Genomic DNA, 20,320 nt, shown 5'->3' on the forward strand with positions numbered 1-20,320 from the left:
ATTTAACGACTGTTATTCAGACTATCAATGAACCATAACCTAATGAGCATATGAAAGAAAAAATGTTGAATTAAGAAAATCATCCAACTTCAATCATCGGATTTAAGATCTAAGACAAATTCAACGGCTAAATACAGTGGGTATATTGAACACATTTCGTACCTTTAATTTTCGAAACCCATTTTTTTGTAACTTGCGTCGAAATCTGTTCTCTTATAAATCGCATCGACCCTAGTGATCAAACCAATCTGGAAATCTGAAAAAAAAAATTTCAACCATCAAAAATTTAATTAAAAAATTCCAATCCCCGAAATTTCATCTAACAAAAAAAATTAATTTCTCTGATGAAGTTTATTCAAATCTTCGAAACCGTCAGAACAAATCATTAAATCATCAACTAGGCCTACTACGAAATTTTTTTGACATCTTGATTCCGAAAAATCAAATCTGTGGATGAATTCCCAAAAAATTTTGATCCCTACCAATTTTATTCATTTTTAGATAAATTTCTTTTTCCCATATCATGAACCTGTTTTTGAGATAAGCCCAAACTTACCAGATGGTTTAGCCTATCATGTGGTGGATAAGGTTGCCCTGAAGAAGCTAATTAGTGTATAGCAGGCTAATTGTGCATTTTATTTAAAGAAAACAGCAGCAGCAATCTTCTGAGTCGAGTCGACGTCGTCAGCATGCTTTGAAATGACCAGTGGAAAATTACCTGCAGGTTTCGGGTACACTGGTTCCAGTTGAATTCATGTTCGACTTCTCTGTACAACAATACAATACAACACAATCACCTCCCCATTTGCATAATCATTTCTTTCATATTCCGTGACGCAGCCAGTCACCGGTAACCGGTCCCCACAAGACAAATGCAAACTTCAATATATACTGTATACACTTTATTGTGGGAAATTAATTTTCAATTCATGTCACTTTGAAAACCACTGATTTGTTTGTAAACAACCGTTTGGATTAGCTCAAAATCCGTATTGAACTGATCACAACTTTTTAAGATAAATCCTGTTGTAAAATGACAGTATTTCAATTTGCACTGCTTGCTGCCTGGATTGCATCCAATTTGAAAAGATAATACAAAACCACAAACAAAACTGTTCTAAATAGTAAAAACGTTTTATTGCAAAGTGCAGATAATCATTTCTGGTGACAAATGAAATAAAGATTTTTACACCTGATGAAAATTTGAATTCATGATCACAGTATTTTAAACCGATATTTACTGACATGGTTGGAAGGATATATGAAAATATTTTCAATCATAAAGATTTTTCCAATTCAAATTACAAATTGGAACCCAACATTAGCCCTCGTTGTAACGATTAACCACAAAATGTTTATCTTTCTAAAATGGACTTATGCTTATGCTTGCAATTATGTCCTTTTACATGGTTATACAGCCTGAGCCATCAGACATTCACCATTACAGCATGAAGTCTAAGTTATTGAAAGTGTGCTGGTCTCTGAATTCATTTTCAGTTGTAAATGTCTCAGACAAGCATATTAAGTCCGGCCATAATCATAAATTGGAAGAATGGTATCGAATGTCAGGGCTACCAACCTCTGACAAGTGCTAACAGTAACAAGTTGAATTTTTTTCATTAACACCTCATTAAGAAATTGTTCAAATTAATCAGTAATCAACAGTAAGACCCTCAGTAACATCTTACATATCTCCTATCATACAAATCAAATCAGTATTTCTCGTTATAGAATGGTAACAAATACTGAAAATCAGTTGGCAGCTCTTGAATGTCTGAGGCTGGTCAAGGCTGCAGATCCATATCAACATCATGGACATTATAACCATTTGAATCAAATAAATAATTACTACGTTAAGTATAATATAATACAAATATATATAGTGGTCAAAATACATAAATAGCTCTAGATTCTAAATATATAGAACTCAATACAAATATATGAAAGTATAAATACTTTTTTATGAATTCTTACAAACAGTCTTTATGAATTTTTGCTATCATTACATAGAATACTTCTAGAGACATGATTAAAACATATAAAACAGTACAATCTAGGCTTCACCCCAATCTTACTCATTATTTGACTGCAACTTGGGGTAGAACTTTACCAGTCTCGATTTTACAAAATAAGAGACAGAGTATACTGTCACAAACTCTTATTCAGTATTTGACACTAACTCGGGGTAGAATTTTGCCAACTTCTACCAACTGTTTCAACTTTACCACAGAGACACATAGTCTACAATATTTCTCAATCGAAGTAGAATTTTACCAAGTCTAAACTGTACCTTAGATTTTATAGCTGACATTACATGTATATAAAGCAGGGGTGGAAAATCGCAGCAAAAAAACAAGAGTGATTTATAAATACAAGCTAATAAGGCACAGTTTACCAAGCGTAAAAAATAGAATAATCTTACATCTCATAACAATTTTACTCACACAGTACTTTTAAATATGTAACTAAACAAATTTCATACAATGCACAACTACAATGTTTCCCTTCTTGAGTAGATCTACGATCGGCTCCTCGAATTAAGATTCAAACAGCTTGTTAAAAAGTCTTGTACTATTGTAAAGCATTCTAACCATCCAATTAAGACAACTGTTTTACAATAGTGGCATTCTTCTTTTTTGATTTGATAAGTTCACATTGAAACATTTTCTAGACAGTTATCGCATTTATTCAAGGAACTTCTTACTCAGCTTTAATTCGATTTGAAACGAGAGTACCGATGAGTACCTGTTGATTTAAACGTGAGTACCCCGCGCGTATGGAACACCCGCCGATCTCTGTAGAGGCTGCATACGCACGACGCTACCCGCTAGGTTCCGCCTCGATTTCAATCCTCCGTCTTTAACCTTGATTTTATCTTTCTCGAAAATCAACTCACGGTTCTATAAAGGAATATTTGTTCAAAAACTTTATCTCAAGTTTTTACTAGAATTCAATCTCAAATCAACCTATGAATCTCGTAACTTTCATATTTACACATTCTGCAAGTGAAGCACAGAACCCCTCCTCCAAAATTGACGTGTTCTGTGACCTACCTTTCCACTGTGCCAATCCCTTATTTCTCTTTCTTTCTGACGTCGTTTTCGATCCTACAAGATATTTTTTGGAAATCAAAAAACAAATCTTTTTTCATACAACTAGACATCTGATGATGTGGAGTCAAGGGCCATTCTATAGATAATTAACTAAGCTATTTCTTGACGTCCTAGATGGATTTATGAAGGCATCTGTCTTGAAAAAGGTCTACTGATAAAGGTACTACATAATTACTTGTTTACATCCTTCTCTAAAAAGATACTAAGGCAATTCCCTCAGAAATCCTCACTCAAATACACTAATTGTATATGTAATTTGCTGAAATATAAGGGGATTTGATGGAGCGGGGCATTTTGTAAAGGAAGCGAAAAAAACTTACAAAGTGACTGATTGTACAACTCGCTGGTATCCAAATAATCATCGAAAATACGATCACAGTTCCGACCATGTTGTCTCGCATGAATTTCACTGAAAAATCACGAGTAAGAAAAACTCTACAAAATGTTCACTAAAAGTGGGAGAACGTCGACGAGTTGAGAAGTTTTCATTCCGATCGAATAAACACGTACCGAAAAGATCTGGAGTCAAATTCTCGATGATTTTGAAGAAACGTTCGACCATGTCCTGAACGACCTTTTCACATTTACCCTACAAGAGACGAGAGAAAAAAAGTTATTTAAGAGTAGTGAAAATGATAAGATTCGTACGAGGAGCCGTGTTAACTTTGAGTTGAATGAGTTAGGCCTAAATGTAGAGACTGAGAGATTGATAGCAATTTATAGGTGCATTTGTTTTATTTAAGATATGAGCTTTAATCACTAATTCATAGTACAGTCAACCCCTGATATACCGCCCACATCGGTGCAGAAAGAATTTGGCGGTATAGAGAGTATGGCCGTATATCGGGGGTGTTTTACTATGTATTTGTATAGAGATGTACATTGAGAAAACCTGGCTGTAGGCGGGGGTGGCGGTAAAGTAAATGGGGGGGGTGGTATATCGGGGGGTTGACTGAAGTTTCACCAGGTAGATTTTCCTGGTGAAACTATGATGAAGCTCGGGGGTGTTTTGCGGAGAATTTCTGGTTGATACATACAGCGTTGCAGTAACCCTGCACGCAAGGCATGCCGTCGGGCAGGGACCACTGAGATCCATTTGACAGAATGTGAGGGATACACTTGCTTTTCTCATCCACACGACAACACCACTTACAAGATTCAGCAACTGAAATATATAATAACGGAAAATACAGAATCAGAAAACTTACTTGATAATGAGTACTGGTAACTGTATTTCACAAAGCTATGATCATTTTGGTAAAGCAATCATAATTTCAGATTGATCAGATTTTTTCACATCTTTACTATGATTTTTCACAAAAAATATGTAATTTTTCACGTTGAAGTACGATTAAAAGCTGTTTTGATCACAATCTGGACAGATCAAAATAGAATTTCTCATACTTCAACATAGCTTGTACATAAATTTTTAGCTTCAGGATATATGGCGTAAAAGAAGTCAGAATATCATGAAAGAGACTTCACAATTATTTTTTTTTACTATTCTAGAGAAGAAATCCATTGTTGACACAGATTTTTCAAAATTTACACTTTAACCTGACCCCTTTTTATTTACCTTCATCGCAAACACACGGCAATTTATTGATGCTGTAACAGAACGGTTGACAAATTCCACCTTTACAAGTTCCACTGAAAAATTAACAATAGCAGACGGTTTTCTAATCAATCTTACACAAACCTTCAAATGGTGATGCTATCAAATAGATTTTGTAGGTTTTATCATTTTTGGAAACCAGATTCATGCGAAGGGTCGCACGCATTGAAAAATATTAAGTAATTGAAAGTATATGAACTGAACTTAAAGTTTTGAGTTTAACTTTTTTTTTGTAAAACCAGATCCTCCATTCCAGATATCAGTTCAGGAATAAGCGAGTGAGAATAGTTTCTTTTTTTAATCAAAATTCTTACTTGTTAAAGCAGGGAGTTTTGTCGTCTTTAGGTAGAGGTGGTGGGCAGACGGCTGAATTACCCGTACAGCTACTAGCCTTCTCACAGGCAACATCCAATATGTCAGTCTCTCCTGAGCATTTCTTCTGTGAACTTTCATATGTGCACATCTACAAAAATATCCATAATATATTAAATTGGTTCTTCAATAATTCTAGTGGTTACAAAATTACCTATGTTCAATTTTTGACAAATTGTTACTAGAATGGGGCATTTGGTAAGTTGGATAGACAAGGAAGGTGGTTCAATTCACTAAACACCATAGAGGCTGATTATTTACACAAGGGGAAAATTCTGTTTTCAAAGACATGAGACAAATGTTTGTCGTGAAGTATCAGATTCAAAACCTACATAACAAGATACTGTATCAAAATTTCAATAGAGTATCAAACAACCACCCTAGGGTTGACACTAGTTAGAGGTAGGTATCAACATAGATTAAGGAATCAAACTAAATATTGTCCCGATTATGTCTATTAATCGGGGCGCACCAGATTACAACAGATGCTACCAGTATTCGTGTAACTACAGATTAAGTGTACCTGATTACAGCAGACACTGTTCGCGTAGCTGCAGATGGCACCAGGTTTCAGGCGACACTCGGCCGTACAGCAGTGATCGGTACCGATCTGTCCAGCAGAACCGGCATCGCATTGCTCTCCCGGTTCGACGAGATGGTTGCCACAAAATCCGGGTGACGGCACTAGAAAATTCAAAGAAACGAAATCAAATTCACAGATGCAAATGCTTAGCCAGTTCCATAGTTGCGAGTTAAATTTGACTGTAGAGTTGAAGTTTATCTCGAATAGATTCAACTTCTTAACCAGTACATAGAAAGATCGTAACACATAATAAGTAAATGGAAATATTGAAAGAACAAATTTTGATGAAATGTTTACACTACGCTTTTTTCGAGTGAACTAAATAGATATGCTAAAGATTTGTACTTAGAGTGACCATTGATAACAGATAACTACACAACAAGTACTTTGATATTTTCAAAGCAAAATTGATTTCTGGGTACTGAAAATTGCTGAATTAGTATGCATCAGGGCCCAGTTTCACAAAAAGGTTTAACTCTTAAATCGATTTAATTTCTTCATTAATTCAGTTTATCTTAAATCGATTTAGGTCTTAATCCTCTTTGTGAAACTGGGGCCAGGGATAAGACCATTGAAATAATAAGATGGAGGATGATTTGGATCACTGTTGTTGACCTCATGTAACTGTATCAATTTAACTTAAATAGTCCTCAGCTAACTTAGAACTGTCTCAATGGACCACAAAATCATAATAAAAACCGCCAGCAATTTTGAGCGAATTTTTAAATCAAAATCCTTCCATCTGAAATTCAATGGTTCAATTTTCATCTGGCGCGAATTATATTCGTTTTCAAAACAAGAAATTTTAGAATATGCTTACTGGCAAAACACAGGTCGCTTTTGGCGGTAAGTACAGCTGCAATTGCTCTTCTACTGCAAGGTGAAAAATACTGGAAAACAGAAGAAAAAGATATACGTAGCAATGATTCTAAAACTGTTACAGTCTGTTTGAGTACAATGTGATTCAGGATTAACGCACTGCGTCTATCACTCTACAGTTACGTACTGACCTTGTTGTTTTTATCGTATCCGGATACCGAGTACGGATACATGATGAATTTCCCGTTGTTAAACGAACTCGGTGAACATTCTGATGTATCCGGGTCGTGTTCACTTCCCCAGTTGTGTCCGAATTCTAGAAAATTCAAGCAGACAGATTTGATTATAATTGAAAGCATTCATTTACTATACTGCAACAGGTCGGCCACTTTCAGCCCATTTACAAATCCCGAGTTTTAATCCTGATCTTTATGTATATTACAATGCAAAATTCCCTGAAGAAATCCTGAAAAATTTCCAGGCTTAAAATGTCACGACTTATTCATTTTTTTATGAATCATCACCTATTCATAAAGAAACACGCGGCCAATGGGATTCTAGGACAATTGCCCCCGGACAATTGCCCCCCCCCCCCCGGATAAAATCCTTTTTGGTTTGGATTAACACCACCTAAATACTTTAATTCATTTGTATAGGCCTATTATTGAATATAGATTTATAAGATATAGAATTACCGATGTTGTGTGCAGATCGAAAACTTTAAATCAGTCCTTGTGTAACTATAATTCACTTACCAAATTAAAGGAAACTTAATAAGTCCACTTATTAGTGCATTAGTTGATGTTGGCTGATTTATTGGAATTAGTTTTAGTGTTGCTTTAGCCAATCAAAAACTTTAAAGCAGTCCTAGAGTAATTAGCTAGAATTAGTTCACTTTGTCTAATTATTTTGAAGTTAATATCTGTGTTACTTTAAGATTAAAAAGATTTAATTTGGGGGGCAATTGTCCGCAATTTTCCTGATACTGGCCAATGGCATTCTACGAATTCCCTGAATTTTCCAAAGTTTTTGGTAGAATTTATCTAATTCCCTGAGTTTTCACAGATTTGTTCTAGACTGTTCTGATTGTGTTTTCAAAGTTTCCCAGATCATTGACGCCACCCTGTCTTCGATTATAGGATTATTTCTTACCATGAGCGGTGACGAGATCTGCCTCTTGAGTTAGAATACGATTCTTATATCTATTCTGCGAACTGCTCCAGCCCGTGTTCAGGGACAACGTACGTCCTGACTTGTAATATGCTGTACAAAAAAAACAAAACAAAATTATTCGTACGGATTTTATATCAACAACAGATGCGCATCGGGGACTGGCGAGATACACATACGTCTGGTGCAGATCCCCCCGACGCTGTATTTCCGTCGCGAGCCGATGTAGGCCAATCCCAGAACGCCTCCGTCAAACGGTTGATACGTGAACATGTGCGCCAAACAGAAATTACGATATAGACCTTCCATCGAACTGAACGCCTGAAATATTCAAATAATCATCAAAGTTCATATTACGTGAATGCAATGAATCATTTTTTCCCAGAATTGTAGATAAGCTGCTATCGGATTGTCAATCTTTGTCTTCAAGTACAACAATCAAAACTGTTTGTAGTTTTCGGGTTTAATATTAGCCATCATTGAACTTTGCTAATGATCACACCTCTAAAAATTCCTTTGTCGGCCATTTGTCTTTCGCCATGTTATAGTGATAACCGGCGGTAGGTACTTGATGAACCATAACCTTAAGAAATGAAAGAAAAAATGTTGAATTCATAAAATTATCCATTTTCAATCATCGGATTTAGGATCTAGGACAAATTCAACGGCTAAATAAAGTGGGTTTACCGAACACATTTTCGTACCTCTTTAATTTCGAAACCCATTTTTTTGTAACTGGCGTCGAAATCCGTTCTCTTATAAATCGCGTCGACCCTAGTGATCAAACCAATCTGGAAATTTGAATAAAAAAGAAAATTTCAACCGTCGAAAATTTACTTCATCAGATAAATGAAGAAAGATTAGTTTCCCCGATGAAGAAGTTTAGTTGACTGTCAGAATAAATTTTTAAATCATCAACTACTGGTTTTGCTCATTTCCTGAAATCTTCTTGACATCTTGATTAAAAAAAAGAAAAAAAAATCTGTGGATGTATCCCCCAAACAATTTTTGATCCCTATAAAATTCTTCGATATCCAAGAAACTGTTTGAGAATGTGCGATCAGCCCAGACTTACCAGATAGTTTATCGTGTGAATGAGGTTCTTTTTACCCATGTTATTAAAGAACCGATAATCTGCGACTAGCAGCAGAGGGCAGATTCTTTTACTCGGCGTGAAAGCTCGTTTCTCCCGACGCAGAGTCGGCCCGTCATTCGGACGGTGATGATGACGCTGACGATGATGTTTTTCCTCTTCCAGTTTTATCTCGGTTTCGTTGACGTCCGGATGAATGAATTGACAAAAACTGTAATGGTAGAAAAATTTTTAAAAATCTTAATATAGCCACAAAAAAATGTCAATATAGAAATCTGTATGATTTTGAGTTGACTGGATTTTTTGAAAATTGAAACTTAAACTTACTTTTGTCCATCGGGCAGTTTCAAATGAGGCAGTTTCATATCAGAAGCTTTATAGCTGATCATTGTATAGTTGTGAGAGTGTGGAAGATGTCTCCAGGAAGGCTAAAGGAAAACAGCCGAGATATTTATTTGAGTTAAAATATACGAATATTACGTGAAATTCAAATGTTGTAGTAGGCCTATATGTATATATATTTTATACGGAATCAATGAAATATTAAACAAACCTCGATGATGTATTTTTCGTGTTCTGTAGTGATTTCAGCGTGTAAAGCGTCATCCTCAAAATGCGCGTAAACATCCGACCCAGATTCACCTGAAAAAAAAAACGCTGGATAAATAAAATCTGACTTAAGATAGGACACTCCGAGTTCTCTCTACACTTAAAATAGGACACTCTGAGTTCTTAAGACAGGACACTCGTTCATTCTGAGTTAAGCCATCCCGCTAGATAGTGTACATACCAACAGGACAACTCAATCAAAATTTAGTTTACTTTCAAATAACAAATCAGTTTCACCTAGATTTTAAACTTTCAACGAACCCATTAATAACTACACTGTACACTGTAACACATTCAGATAAACTCAGATTGATCTCTAGGCTTCGTTATATTCATTATACTTCAGGAATTTTATCACAGATAGAATTCGAGAATGCGATGGATAGATTTTAATAGAATCTGAGAATAAATCAGGCATTGTTGTCGAACCTGTTGGAACCTTTCATGGCACAGTCTTAACATTAATCCTTATCAGTTTATTTCCGATGCATAAACCCTAATGTAAGATTCTATGATCACTGCAGAACTGGGACCAAGGCGCACTGAATAAAACCGCTGGATTTGATGAATAAGATTTTTAAAAAAAAAGCTTTTATTTACCATAAACGTGCCCTTTATAATAATCATGAGGGTTGACAGCCACGCGTTTCTTCTGACCAGAGTTGTCTAACGTATAGGCAGCAAAACCAGCAGCGAAAATATTCCTGTTCGGACTCATAAATATCTTAAATTCTCTGAAATTCGGAAAAACAAAATAATTGAATGTTCCATTGTATTTGCTTCACAAGTGTGGAATCCGCATTAGTTGATGTCCTACTGCACACTAGCGCACCTGGTGGATCCTCACTTGCTACAAGTGGGATTCTCTAATGCCGCATTAGTTCATGTCCTACTGCACACTGGCGCCACCTGGTGGATCCTCACTTGCTATAAGTAGGATCCTCTATTATCGCAGTAGTTCATGTCCTACTGCACACCAGCACACCTGGTGGATCCTCACTTACTACAAGTGGGATCCTCTAAACAGTAGTTCATGTCCTACTACACACTGGCGTCACCTGGTGGATCCTCACTTGCTACAAGTGGGATCCTCTAATGCCGCAATAGTTCATGTCCAACTGCACACTGGCGCCACCTAGTGGATCCTCACTTGCTACAAGTGGGATCCTCTTATGCTGCAGTAGTTGATGTCCTACTCCACACTAGCGCCAGGGCCTACACCTACCTTCCCTGAGTGGATAGTTCGATTTTCTTGATTTGTTGGCTTGGATTTTCTACACTTCGTTTAACGATGGAATGTTTGACGTCATTTATGTGCAACGTTTCATAATGATGTAAACTGTGATACAAGTTACCTGAAGGAACAAGGATAAATTGCTGGAGCTTGCCATTTTATTGCAGAGAATTGCTAAATTAATTGATTTGAATTTGTTTCTTTTTTTGGCTATAGAGTAAGAATTTCAAGTCCATTTTTACAAATTTCGGCGAAATAACGAACCTAAAACTAATTCTCCCATACAAACTATAACAAACAGTAACAAAATATATCTATTCGAATCCATTCCTTCCGTAGTAACGGCCGTTATCGGCCTAAAATAAACAATAGAATGAGAATTGATTACAAATCGATGGAGGTATTTACAGACGCCATTTTATGGCATACAGCCCCGTCTAGCGACCCTCAGTACAGACCTCACGTGACCACAATTGACCAATCGCAGCAGCGTATGCTCCAATTCAATTCAATACAAATTAGGCCTATTACGCATTCGAATTTTAAAATCCCTAGCGTACGGACCTACATTTTTCGAGCTTGCATAGATTTATCAGTTAACAGATTTACGGACTGCTCAGTTACTCTACTCGTCCGTCTTATTTCGTTTAAATTCGTCTCACTACTGCCACTGGACTAGACTATCAAAAGTTGGTGAACTTATTACTACGAAACGAAGAGGGCCTTCTTACTTATTCTTAAAGTAAACTTTTTAGTTTAAGGTTTCGTTGGTCAGTACTTCGGATCGCAAGCGGCCGGCAAAAAAGGTGAGCCACATTTCTCCGATCCAGTTCCACGGGCACAAGTCAGTTGTAAATTTTTTTTTTCTGAAATTGATCTTTTTGGGACATTTCTCTTAAAAATCTTCTGAACACTCGCACCTCACTCAATTTGGTCTTAGTCTTAGGCGATTGTGATAGGCCTACGACCAGTGAAACTTGTGCCATCATCGCATCGTTTTTAATTTTATCCATTTAAAAAACACTATGTATTGAAGGATTGCTAAAACTGATTGCTAAAAAGTCTTCTGTAAATCATTTCAATCGGAGGTAAGAGACTTAAATAACCGCGCCTAAATAACTGATCTTTTCTCATTCCAACATGAGAAAATGAAGACTTTGGCAATGCTTCAATAGGCCTACAGTGTAAAATGGATAAAAAACGATGGTTCATTGAGGCTGCACAGTTTTACTGGTCGTATGAAGACCAAATTCGAGGCATGCGTTCAAAACATTTAGCGAAATATCCCAAAAACATTGATAGATTCAGTCAAATCCTAACTAACAACTGTGGAACTTGGTCCTGATGGCTATGTTATGATTAATTGCCCTTGTGCAGTTGTCTTACTCTTTATCAAGGTGGCAATCCTTCAATCAATCTTGGCCTCAATCGCGATCTACCTAGGATTCATGTCCCACTACAGTTTTAATTTCGTTTGTTATTCATTGTATCTCGACTTATCTCGGACTTCCATTTCTTGTTATTCGTTGCTCTTAGATACCATCTGTTTATTTTACTTTGATATAGTTTCATTTTGATTTAGACCTATTTCTCTTTGATTTGTTTTAGTTTGTTGTTCCTTAATTAATTAATTATCTACTCACTCACTTAGTTATTAATTATCATTTCACTCATCATTTATTTGTAATAACTCTTCTCACTCAGTTCTCTGTAATTGGTGTCAGTCTACCTATAAATACTGTTGTTTTTCCATTGACTATACTCATTCACCTGATGAAGCTTTTATTCATTAGAATCGAAAGCTTGTGCGTCAAATAAATAGTTAACCTATACAGTACTACTCGTCTCATTATTCTTTATCCAGTGTAATAATTTGAATGCATTTCTTTAGAATTTATCCTAAATTTATTTCATATTCTAACATTTTTTCCTTGTGATACTCTATATGGACATGATTTGTATTTTGCAGATGTCTGAACCATGGATGTTAAAGAATGTTATTAGAATGTTATTAGAATGGGTAACAGATAATCCCACCCGGTGAAAGTACCCTAAACTTGATTTCACAGCAAATTTAAATAAAATTCGTCAATATTCTTGTTGAAAAACTTAAATATATATGTAGTTTTCAAAAATTTCAAATTTTCCATGGTGTTTTTCTTTGACAATGTGTGACTTTTACCAAGCTATGGTCATGAAATGACATTACTCTGTGACTTTAAGCAAGTAACATGCATGAAAATAATATTGTTAGTAGTTTTTGTTAAAATTTCTGTTAAAAAATTAGGTCCGAAAGTTATAGTAAAATATCTATGTACATAATAATTATCTATTTTCATTTGGGCTTTATACAGAGAACTGAGGGATTTTTACCAGGAGTTGATATTTACCTACTTTCATTAGTCTTTGTTTCAAAACCAGTAGTGATTTATTATAGGGCTTTTCTCTGTTCATTTATTGAAGTTAACATTTTTGTGCAAATTCAACTTATATATAATTTGTAATTGTAAATAAATTATGATCATAATGTCTTTGATACACAATTTCTTTAATTATTTTTATGAGTGTCTCTCGAAACTGGTCTACCATTCCAAAATCTGTTTCTCTGATTTCCTTAGTGTTTATTTAAAGAACAATTAAATGGGGACTTGTAAGTAGTCATTGGTAGACAAATATGGTAATTAAATACCCCCCTAAGTAATGCAGCTGTGATAGGACTATCACATTAGTCAAGAAGAAACACAACATCCATAGTGTACAATAAATGAACAGAAGAAATCCCACCAAAATAATTCAGCCAAAAAGAATTCTTGAATAGAACAGTATATAATAGACACATTGATTAAATATATACACTGTTCTATTAAAAAATTCTCTTTTTGGCTGAATTATTTTGGTGGGAGTTCTCACGTTTCGGAATATTAGATGAATACAATATTAGGCTCCTGGGGCCGGTTGCATAGTCATGACTTAGATTTAAGACCAGTTTAAGACCAACTGAGTTCTATAGCCAATCTAACAACTTAAGATTTAAGACCACTTTTGGACTTAAGTCACGACTGTGCAACTGGCCCCTGATCTTGGTTGCAAAATAAGGCAGGCCCTGTTCACCAAAGCTCAATGGCTCCCACTACCAACAACTGTTCCAAAACAGCTCATCATCTTTCTAAATGGTTAGCCTGTAATCTTAATCTTGTGAATAATTAGCTTGAAATTTAGCATTCAGAACTTGTATTTTTTTTTAAGTAGGGAAAATATAAAAATTAAACAAATGATCAACTCAAAATTTAAATATATATCTCTTTATTACAGATTTCATCATAATTTTGATACATTTGTATTATTCTTGTCCATACAAAGTAATTACATTGTACAATTCTACTTCATTCTGTCAAGTGGTCTGACTTATAATGTCAAATTAATGGTGACACTTTACAAAATAAGCAGCTTAAACGGGTAGAAATAATTAATTAACAACTGCTTCCTAGCCAGTAATTTAATTCTATCAATAACTAGCAGCCACCTGAATTAAACCTTATAAATGCCAAAGTAATTACAATGTACAATTCTACTTCATTCTGTCAAGTGGTCTGACTTATAATATCAAATTAATGGTGACGCTTTACAAAATAAGCAGCTGAAACAGGTAGAAATAATTAATTAACAACTGCTTCCTAGCCAGTAATTAAATTCCATCAGTAACTAGCAGCCACCTGAATTAAATCTTATCATAAATGCCAAGCCATGTTTTTGAGAGCGTTAATTAGTATCCTTTCACGGGTATTTTCGGAGGCTCTGCATATAAATATACTTCTGGGTGCTGAGGATCATAACCCGCTTATTATTAGATCAACCAACCTGGAAGAGATAAATATACATATAGGAATTGACAAAACTAAGTACACGATGTCTGATGAACAATCATTCACGAATACGGTAGGTGACAGAACATTTTTTTAAAGCAGTGACATCCGTCATTTTCAAAATCAAGGGCATCCATACGTATTTTCAGATTTTCATGTAGGCTATTCTAAAAATAGGATTTGCACTAAAATACATTTTTGGAATCATCGAATGATCCATTTTGGTCAGCAATTATTTAAATATATTTCTCCAATTCGTGTTTTTTTAACTTTTAATTCTCAGAATTAAATAAATTGTTAAATTGATGGAATTAATGAACTTATGTAATATTTCAAAATTCAAAATTGAAATATTTTGATAGAACGATAACCACACTCAAATGTGGTGAACGTATAATAAGATAAAAACCCACTACTTACAGATTAAAAGAATTTAAAAACAAGAATTTATTTATTCAATCTAAAATATATAGAATACACAACCTTTCGATCTCAACCTAGAGATCATCGTCAGGTGTTTTTTTAAACAGTTGTGTAATCTATTTAGCTAGTGTAATCTATTTAAACTGTGTGATGAATTTTCTTCAACTCGTGATAAATTTGAGCTGTGCGGTAACTTTAAGTATTAACTTAGTATTAATGAACTATTGATTTGCAGTACCTTTTCATTCAAATGGTACAATAATCATCTCAAAATCTTCAAAGTAGGTAAAAATCAACTCTTGGCAATTTTTTACTTGTAGTATTTTTAACTGTGCGATGCGATGAATTATTAGAATTAATTTTTAAATATTTTGAAATCAAGCTAGCATAATAAATTATTGATCATATTATGGATTTTTACAATTTCGATTTCCAGAGTTGTGGCTCCCCATTAAGTAAAGCTGTTAATATTTACTTAGTTCAACTTCATTATCTTAATTGTAAGGAATCCAGCCAATACTTAAATAATTAGTGGGACCACAACTGCATGGCAATTGTTCATGTTAACAAAAGGACAATAGGATTGCAAGGCCAGGTGAAGCTCATGGTCTGTATTGTCATAGAAGTTTGCTTACACACTTTTATGATATCATGGATATTAAGACAGCTAGAATCATTTCTATGGGTGTTTGTTAATTCTTAGTTAATGAAAAATTACAAATACTTCTAAAACACAGTCCTTGAAAAAAGATTTTTGAGTTTGAAAAAATCATCCAGTCTAGCCTTGCTAACTTGGTAATGTAGGTAATTTCACATAATTACATAATACTTTCACATAATACTTGCATTGCTTTGGACAATCCCTAGAACTTGTGTTGGCAATATCTATTGCCACCAAATTTTGCAACATAGGAAAAAATGTCACTTTTTGTATAGTAGGAAAAAGAACTCAGTTGTTATGAACATATGTATTCGAGTTGACTGCATTAATTATCAGTCATTTTATCAATGATCTCTTTCTATTGAATTTCAAACCTGCTATTGTATTTGGCGCTGTATTTTAGTACCCCTAAGTTTCTCCACTTAAAATTTCTTTAGTTTGTGGCATACTATGAACATTACTTAAATCAAAAATTAAAAGTTAATCAAAAATTATTACTCTATAGTTAGTTAAAATCAAATTAGTAAGCAGTAATTATATTCTGAATGTCTATGGCATTTTTTTCCTACTGTCATTTTCACTGGTGGTATTTTTTCCTACAATCGCCTCACAGGTAAGTCAGGTAAAAAAAAGTTCACATAGCATAACCCTTTATCTTGCAGGAAACTGAAAAATTGGTTTCAGTGTTAATCGCACAGTTCTAATTATTTATTTAAGAATCTATCGAAAGAGTTTATTGCACTGTTTGGATATATTGCAGTTTTATTGCAAGCTAATAGAATTGGAGAATCATCTTTTTTTTGATATGTGATTGAAAATACCAAGTAGAGATTTTTACCTACTTCAAAGGATTTCAACCCAGGGGTTTTATCTACTACCCCTTATCTTATACCAGTAGTTAAATATGTTTTTGATAAATTTGTAACGGTCATGCATTATTCTCATCTTCAGACTGTTAAACGCAAGCTGACCTCTCTACAGAAGTTGAGGTGTAATGAAAGAAAAAGGTTTGCAAGAATAACTAAAAAGGTGAAAACAAAATTACTTTTATAAGAACAGATCATACAAGAATCATGTTTTCATAATATATTCAAAAGTAAATGAAAGGGCCTACGAGATTTTCATATGATTATAACATTTTTCAGATAAAATCAGAAAAGAACTTGCCAGCAATGGTTTTACTACAATATAACAAGGGGTCTGTAGATATTGTTTCAAGCAAGTACCAAACATGTTTATTGTTTCAAATACTTGTTTAACGAATATATATGATTCTCATATCTGACAATTCACAGGATAATTTTTCTTGATAAATACATGTATGGAACCACATGACTTGGTGACAATCAAGTGATCATAATTCAGCAAATATTTTTTTTCTTTTTAGACATCCCTGCACTTCAGACGGCAACACAAAATTCCGTACTTAAGTCGGAGTTCTTAAAAGTGGTAGTAGCGTCCCTAAAAAAATCTACGGATGAAAATTCAGATGGAGAAGCGTTATGGAGTAAAGTTTCATTGAAGGACCATGCATATGAAGAAATTGACGCCCAAGGGAATCATACTCTAAGAGCTTTGGTCTCAAGAATTATCGTCGGAGCTGGTGAGTTAACACTAAGGCCTTTTTTATTAGTTGGAGTTCAGAATTTTTCACGAAATAGTGGGAGGGCTAAGGGAATATTTGATAATATGTGCTTTAAACTGGAAGAAAACAGGGAAAAAATTTAAAAAAAAAAGTTTTTTAGAATTATTTTGAGTATTTCCTACATTAAACCTCAGAAGGACTGCAGAAAAAAATAAAAAAGGAGTGAAAATTGTGATGAATTTGATTCAAATAATGGGAGAAATGAAAAAACTTTTTTTGAAAATTACAAGATTGAACATTGAGATGAACATAAATTTTTACAAGTTGCTAGATTGCAAACCAAGACGTACATGACAAAAAAATTTATTACTTTTGAAAAATTGTGATGAAAACAGGGAGGACTTTTTTTTAATTAGATGATTTTGGCAGAATTCTGGGAGGCCGATCCAAGTAAGGTTAAATCATACATTCTATTACAAATTCTTATGTTATTTCCAGAAGGAAAAAAAAGTCGATCAATATGGGGCGATGACACGAATAGACCTACATGGTGGCCTGATTAAATCAACAATCCGGAGGGATATTTTGCTGAATTTTGACCGAAACAAATGGAAAATCAGGACAATTCCACATACTAAGCAGCAGGATAGCACGTCATGTGGACTTCTATGCCTTGCTGTGAGTAGCAAAAAAAATTCAATAACTCCTTCAAAATTATCACTGATAGTTTCTTTAATTTATAGGTCTTCGCATTACCTGAAATTCTCTTCTTTCAGTTCGCTGAAGGTCTAATATGCGAAACCTCGCTAGAGGATTTTGAATCAGCTAGTTCTGGAATCGAATCTATGCAAGAACAAGTGCTGGAAATTCTCCATGGTGTATGCGGTAGGTACTCTTCTATCAGTAGATCAAAGCGCAACTTGTTGGTGGTCAAGATACATCTGAAATAAATGAAATGAACAATATATATATTTCTATAGATACAGAAATACTAAAAATGGTATGCCGGTTGTGTGGCCAAAAGGAACCAGCTGATGACAAACACAAAAGAATTCTCTGGGTAAGAGTTACAAAAAAGCTGTTAATAATCACTTATATTATTATTACCATACTCTGATCAGATTATTGGATTATCTCTTTTTAAGGAAGGATGTGAGAGGTGTGAATTCTTTTGGCTGCACAGGCAGTGTATCAAGAGGGGTAAAGGAAGTTGCCGATTGAGAAGAGGTGTTTGTCCAATTTGTGCACTGTAATAATGTTTTGTATTTTGTGAATAGACAATTCGAAATATATTTTATACTGTAATCGTTTTTCTCTTACATTGGATTGTAAAACATTACCAACTCATTCAGACTTGCACTTATTCAGTTCAAGTAGGTCGGTCAAGGTTTACTGTATTTTTTGGTGAAAGGAGATATTTTCAATGTTTTTATGGATATACAACAAAATGTTTGTAGGACTCGTGGTGCAATTTGAATCGAAAGTTGATGGATGGACGAATGGTTAGAGGATGTCAGCTATCCCCAGGGATGTTAATATGCCAGATAATGTCCAGTTAAGGTCCCCAGGGTTGTTAATGCAGATATCAACTTCAGGGATGTAAATATGCCAGATAATGTTCATTTAAGGTCCCCAGGGTTGTCAATATAAATATCAACTTCAGGGATGTAAATATGCCAGATAATGTCCATTTAAGGTCCCAGGGTTGTTAATGTAAATATCAACCCCCAGGGATGTAAATATACCAGATAATGTCCAGGTAAGGTCCCCAGGGTTGTTTATGTAAATATCAACTTCAGGGATGTTAATATGCCAGATAATGTCCAGTTAAGGTCCCCAGGGTTGTTAATGTAAATATCAACTACAGGGATGTTAATATGCCAGATAATGTCCAGTTAAGGTCCCCAGGGTTGTTAATGTAAATATCAACTTCAGGGATGTTAATATGCCAGATAATGTCCAGTTAAGGTCCCCAGGGTTGTTAATGTAAATATCAACTACAGGGATGTTAATATGCCAGATAATGTCCAGTTAAGGTCCCCAGGGTTGTTAATGCAGATATCAGCCCTGGGGATGTTAATATGCCAGATAATGTCCAGTTAAGGTCCCCAGGGTTGTTAATGTAAATATCAACCCCCAGGGATGTAAATATACCAGATAATGTCCAGGTAAGGTCCCCAGGGTTGTTAATGCAGATATCAGCCCTGGGGATGTTAATATAAATATCAACTTCAGGGATGTTAATATGCCAGATAATGTCCAGTTAAGGTCCCCAGGGTTGTTAATGTAAATATCAACTACAGGGATGTTAATATGCCAGATAATGTCCAGTTAAGGTCCCCAGGGTTGTTAATGTAAATATCAACTTCAGGGATGTTAATATGCCAGATAATGTCCAGTTAAGGTCCCCAGGGTTGTTAATGTAAATATCAACTACAGGGATGTTAATATGCCAGATAATGTCCAGTTAAGGTCCCCAGGGTTGTTAATGCAGATATCAGCCCTGGGGATGTTAATATGCCAGATAATGTCCAGTTAAGGTCCCCAGGGTTGTTAATGTAAATATCAACTTCAGGGATGTTAATATGCCAGATAATGTCCAGTTAAGGTCCCCAGGGTTGTTAATGCAGATATCAGCCCTGGGCCTGGGGATGTTAATATGCCAGATAATGTCCAGTTAAGGTCCCTAGGGTTGTTAATGCAGATATCAGCCCCAGGTATGTAAATATGCCAGATAATGTCCAGTCAAAGTTCCCAGGGTTGTAAAAATTTATCTGATTAAATCAACAATCCGGAGGGATATTTTGCTGAATTTTGACTTTTTTTGTTCGTTTAAAGCCACATTTACTCATAGAAATATAATTAATCAATTTACCCTAAAGGGCTGTAAGTATGTCAGATATGACCATTCAATATCCTCAGGGACGTTAACGAACAATACCCATCCAGTTAACATCCCTGGGGCCGCTAATTGGGGCTGCATGCCGTAAAACGGCATACAGTTATACCTGATCGATGGGCGCCGCCATCTTGTTTGATCAATATAGCTGAATTGAATTTATATAAATCAAATATATTTTGCCGTCCAGTTCTTTTTACATTATTTTTCAATTCGAGATTCTGATATTAGAACGGAAAGTTGCTTAACCGTTTCTTGCCATATCTGATGAATAATGATGG

At 34.9% G+C, this 20,320-nt stretch overlaps 1 protein-coding gene and 2 long non-coding RNA genes across 5 annotated transcripts; 1 reads left to right on the forward strand and 2 right to left on the reverse strand.

Moving 5' to 3' along the window:
• Window positions 1–1,120: 1,120 nt before the first annotated feature.
• Window positions 1,121–11,018, reverse strand: LOC141909852 (ADAM 17-like protease). Its single transcript, XM_074800501.1, has 20 exons — window positions 10,873–11,018; window positions 10,600–10,729; window positions 9,975–10,108; window positions 9,319–9,407; window positions 9,093–9,193; window positions 8,748–8,976; window positions 8,377–8,463; window positions 8,175–8,255; window positions 7,852–7,993; window positions 7,655–7,765; window positions 6,694–6,818; window positions 6,504–6,573; window positions 5,624–5,784; window positions 5,043–5,191; window positions 4,690–4,763; window positions 4,151–4,278; window positions 3,624–3,702; window positions 3,434–3,522; window positions 3,054–3,107; window positions 1,121–2,900 (listed from the first exon to the last, which is right to left on the reverse strand). The coding sequence occupies exons 1-20, from the start codon at window positions 10,934–10,936 to the stop codon at window positions 2,754–2,756; spliced, it is 2,244 nt and encodes a 747-aa protein (XP_074656602.1). The 5' UTR covers window positions 10,937–11,018; the 3' UTR covers window positions 1,121–2,753.
• Window positions 11,019–13,911: 2,893 nt separating this feature from the next.
• On the reverse strand, window positions 13,912–20,181 carry LOC141909705 (uncharacterized). Of its 3 annotated transcripts, XR_012619773.1 has the most exons (4): window positions 20,149–20,167; window positions 18,461–18,532; window positions 17,897–18,081; window positions 13,912–14,466 (listed from the first exon to the last, which is right to left on the reverse strand). It is a non-coding gene; the product is annotated as an uncharacterized LOC141909705 (long non-coding RNA). The 3 variants fall into 3 exon arrangements; XR_012619772.1 differs by lacking the exon at window positions 18,461–18,532 and having other exon boundaries at window positions 20,149–20,181; XR_012619771.1 differs by lacking the exon at window positions 18,461–18,532 and having other exon boundaries at window positions 20,016–20,152.
• Window positions 16,411–17,779, forward strand: LOC141909706 (uncharacterized). The gene is made up of 3 exons (XR_012619774.1): window positions 16,411–16,584; window positions 16,701–17,158; window positions 17,639–17,779. It is a non-coding gene; the product is annotated as an uncharacterized LOC141909706 (long non-coding RNA).
• Window positions 20,182–20,320: the final 139 nt, after the last annotated feature.

This window comes from Tubulanus polymorphus, chromosome 8 (assembly GCF_964204645.1).
Source record: "Tubulanus polymorphus chromosome 8, tnTubPoly1.2, whole genome shotgun sequence".
In the NCBI taxonomy this organism is placed as follows: Eukaryota; Metazoa; Nemertea; class Palaeonemertea; order Tubulaniformes; family Tubulanidae; genus Tubulanus; species Tubulanus polymorphus.

Bases quoted from the DNA above. Each gene is read 5' to 3' on its own strand.
- LOC141909852 (XM_074800501.1), bottom strand. From the start codon at position 10,936: ATGGATTCGAATAGATATATTTTGTTACTGTTTGTTATAGTTTGTATG. The intron at 6,574-6,693 runs GTCAGTACGTAA...TCTGTTTTCCAG, and splicing joins GATACGATAAAAACAACAAG to TATTTTTCACCTTGCAGTAG. The intron at 4,279-4,689 runs GTAAATAAAAAG...TATATATTTCAG, and splicing joins GCCGTGTGTTTGCGATGAAG to TTGCTGAATCTTGTAAGTGG.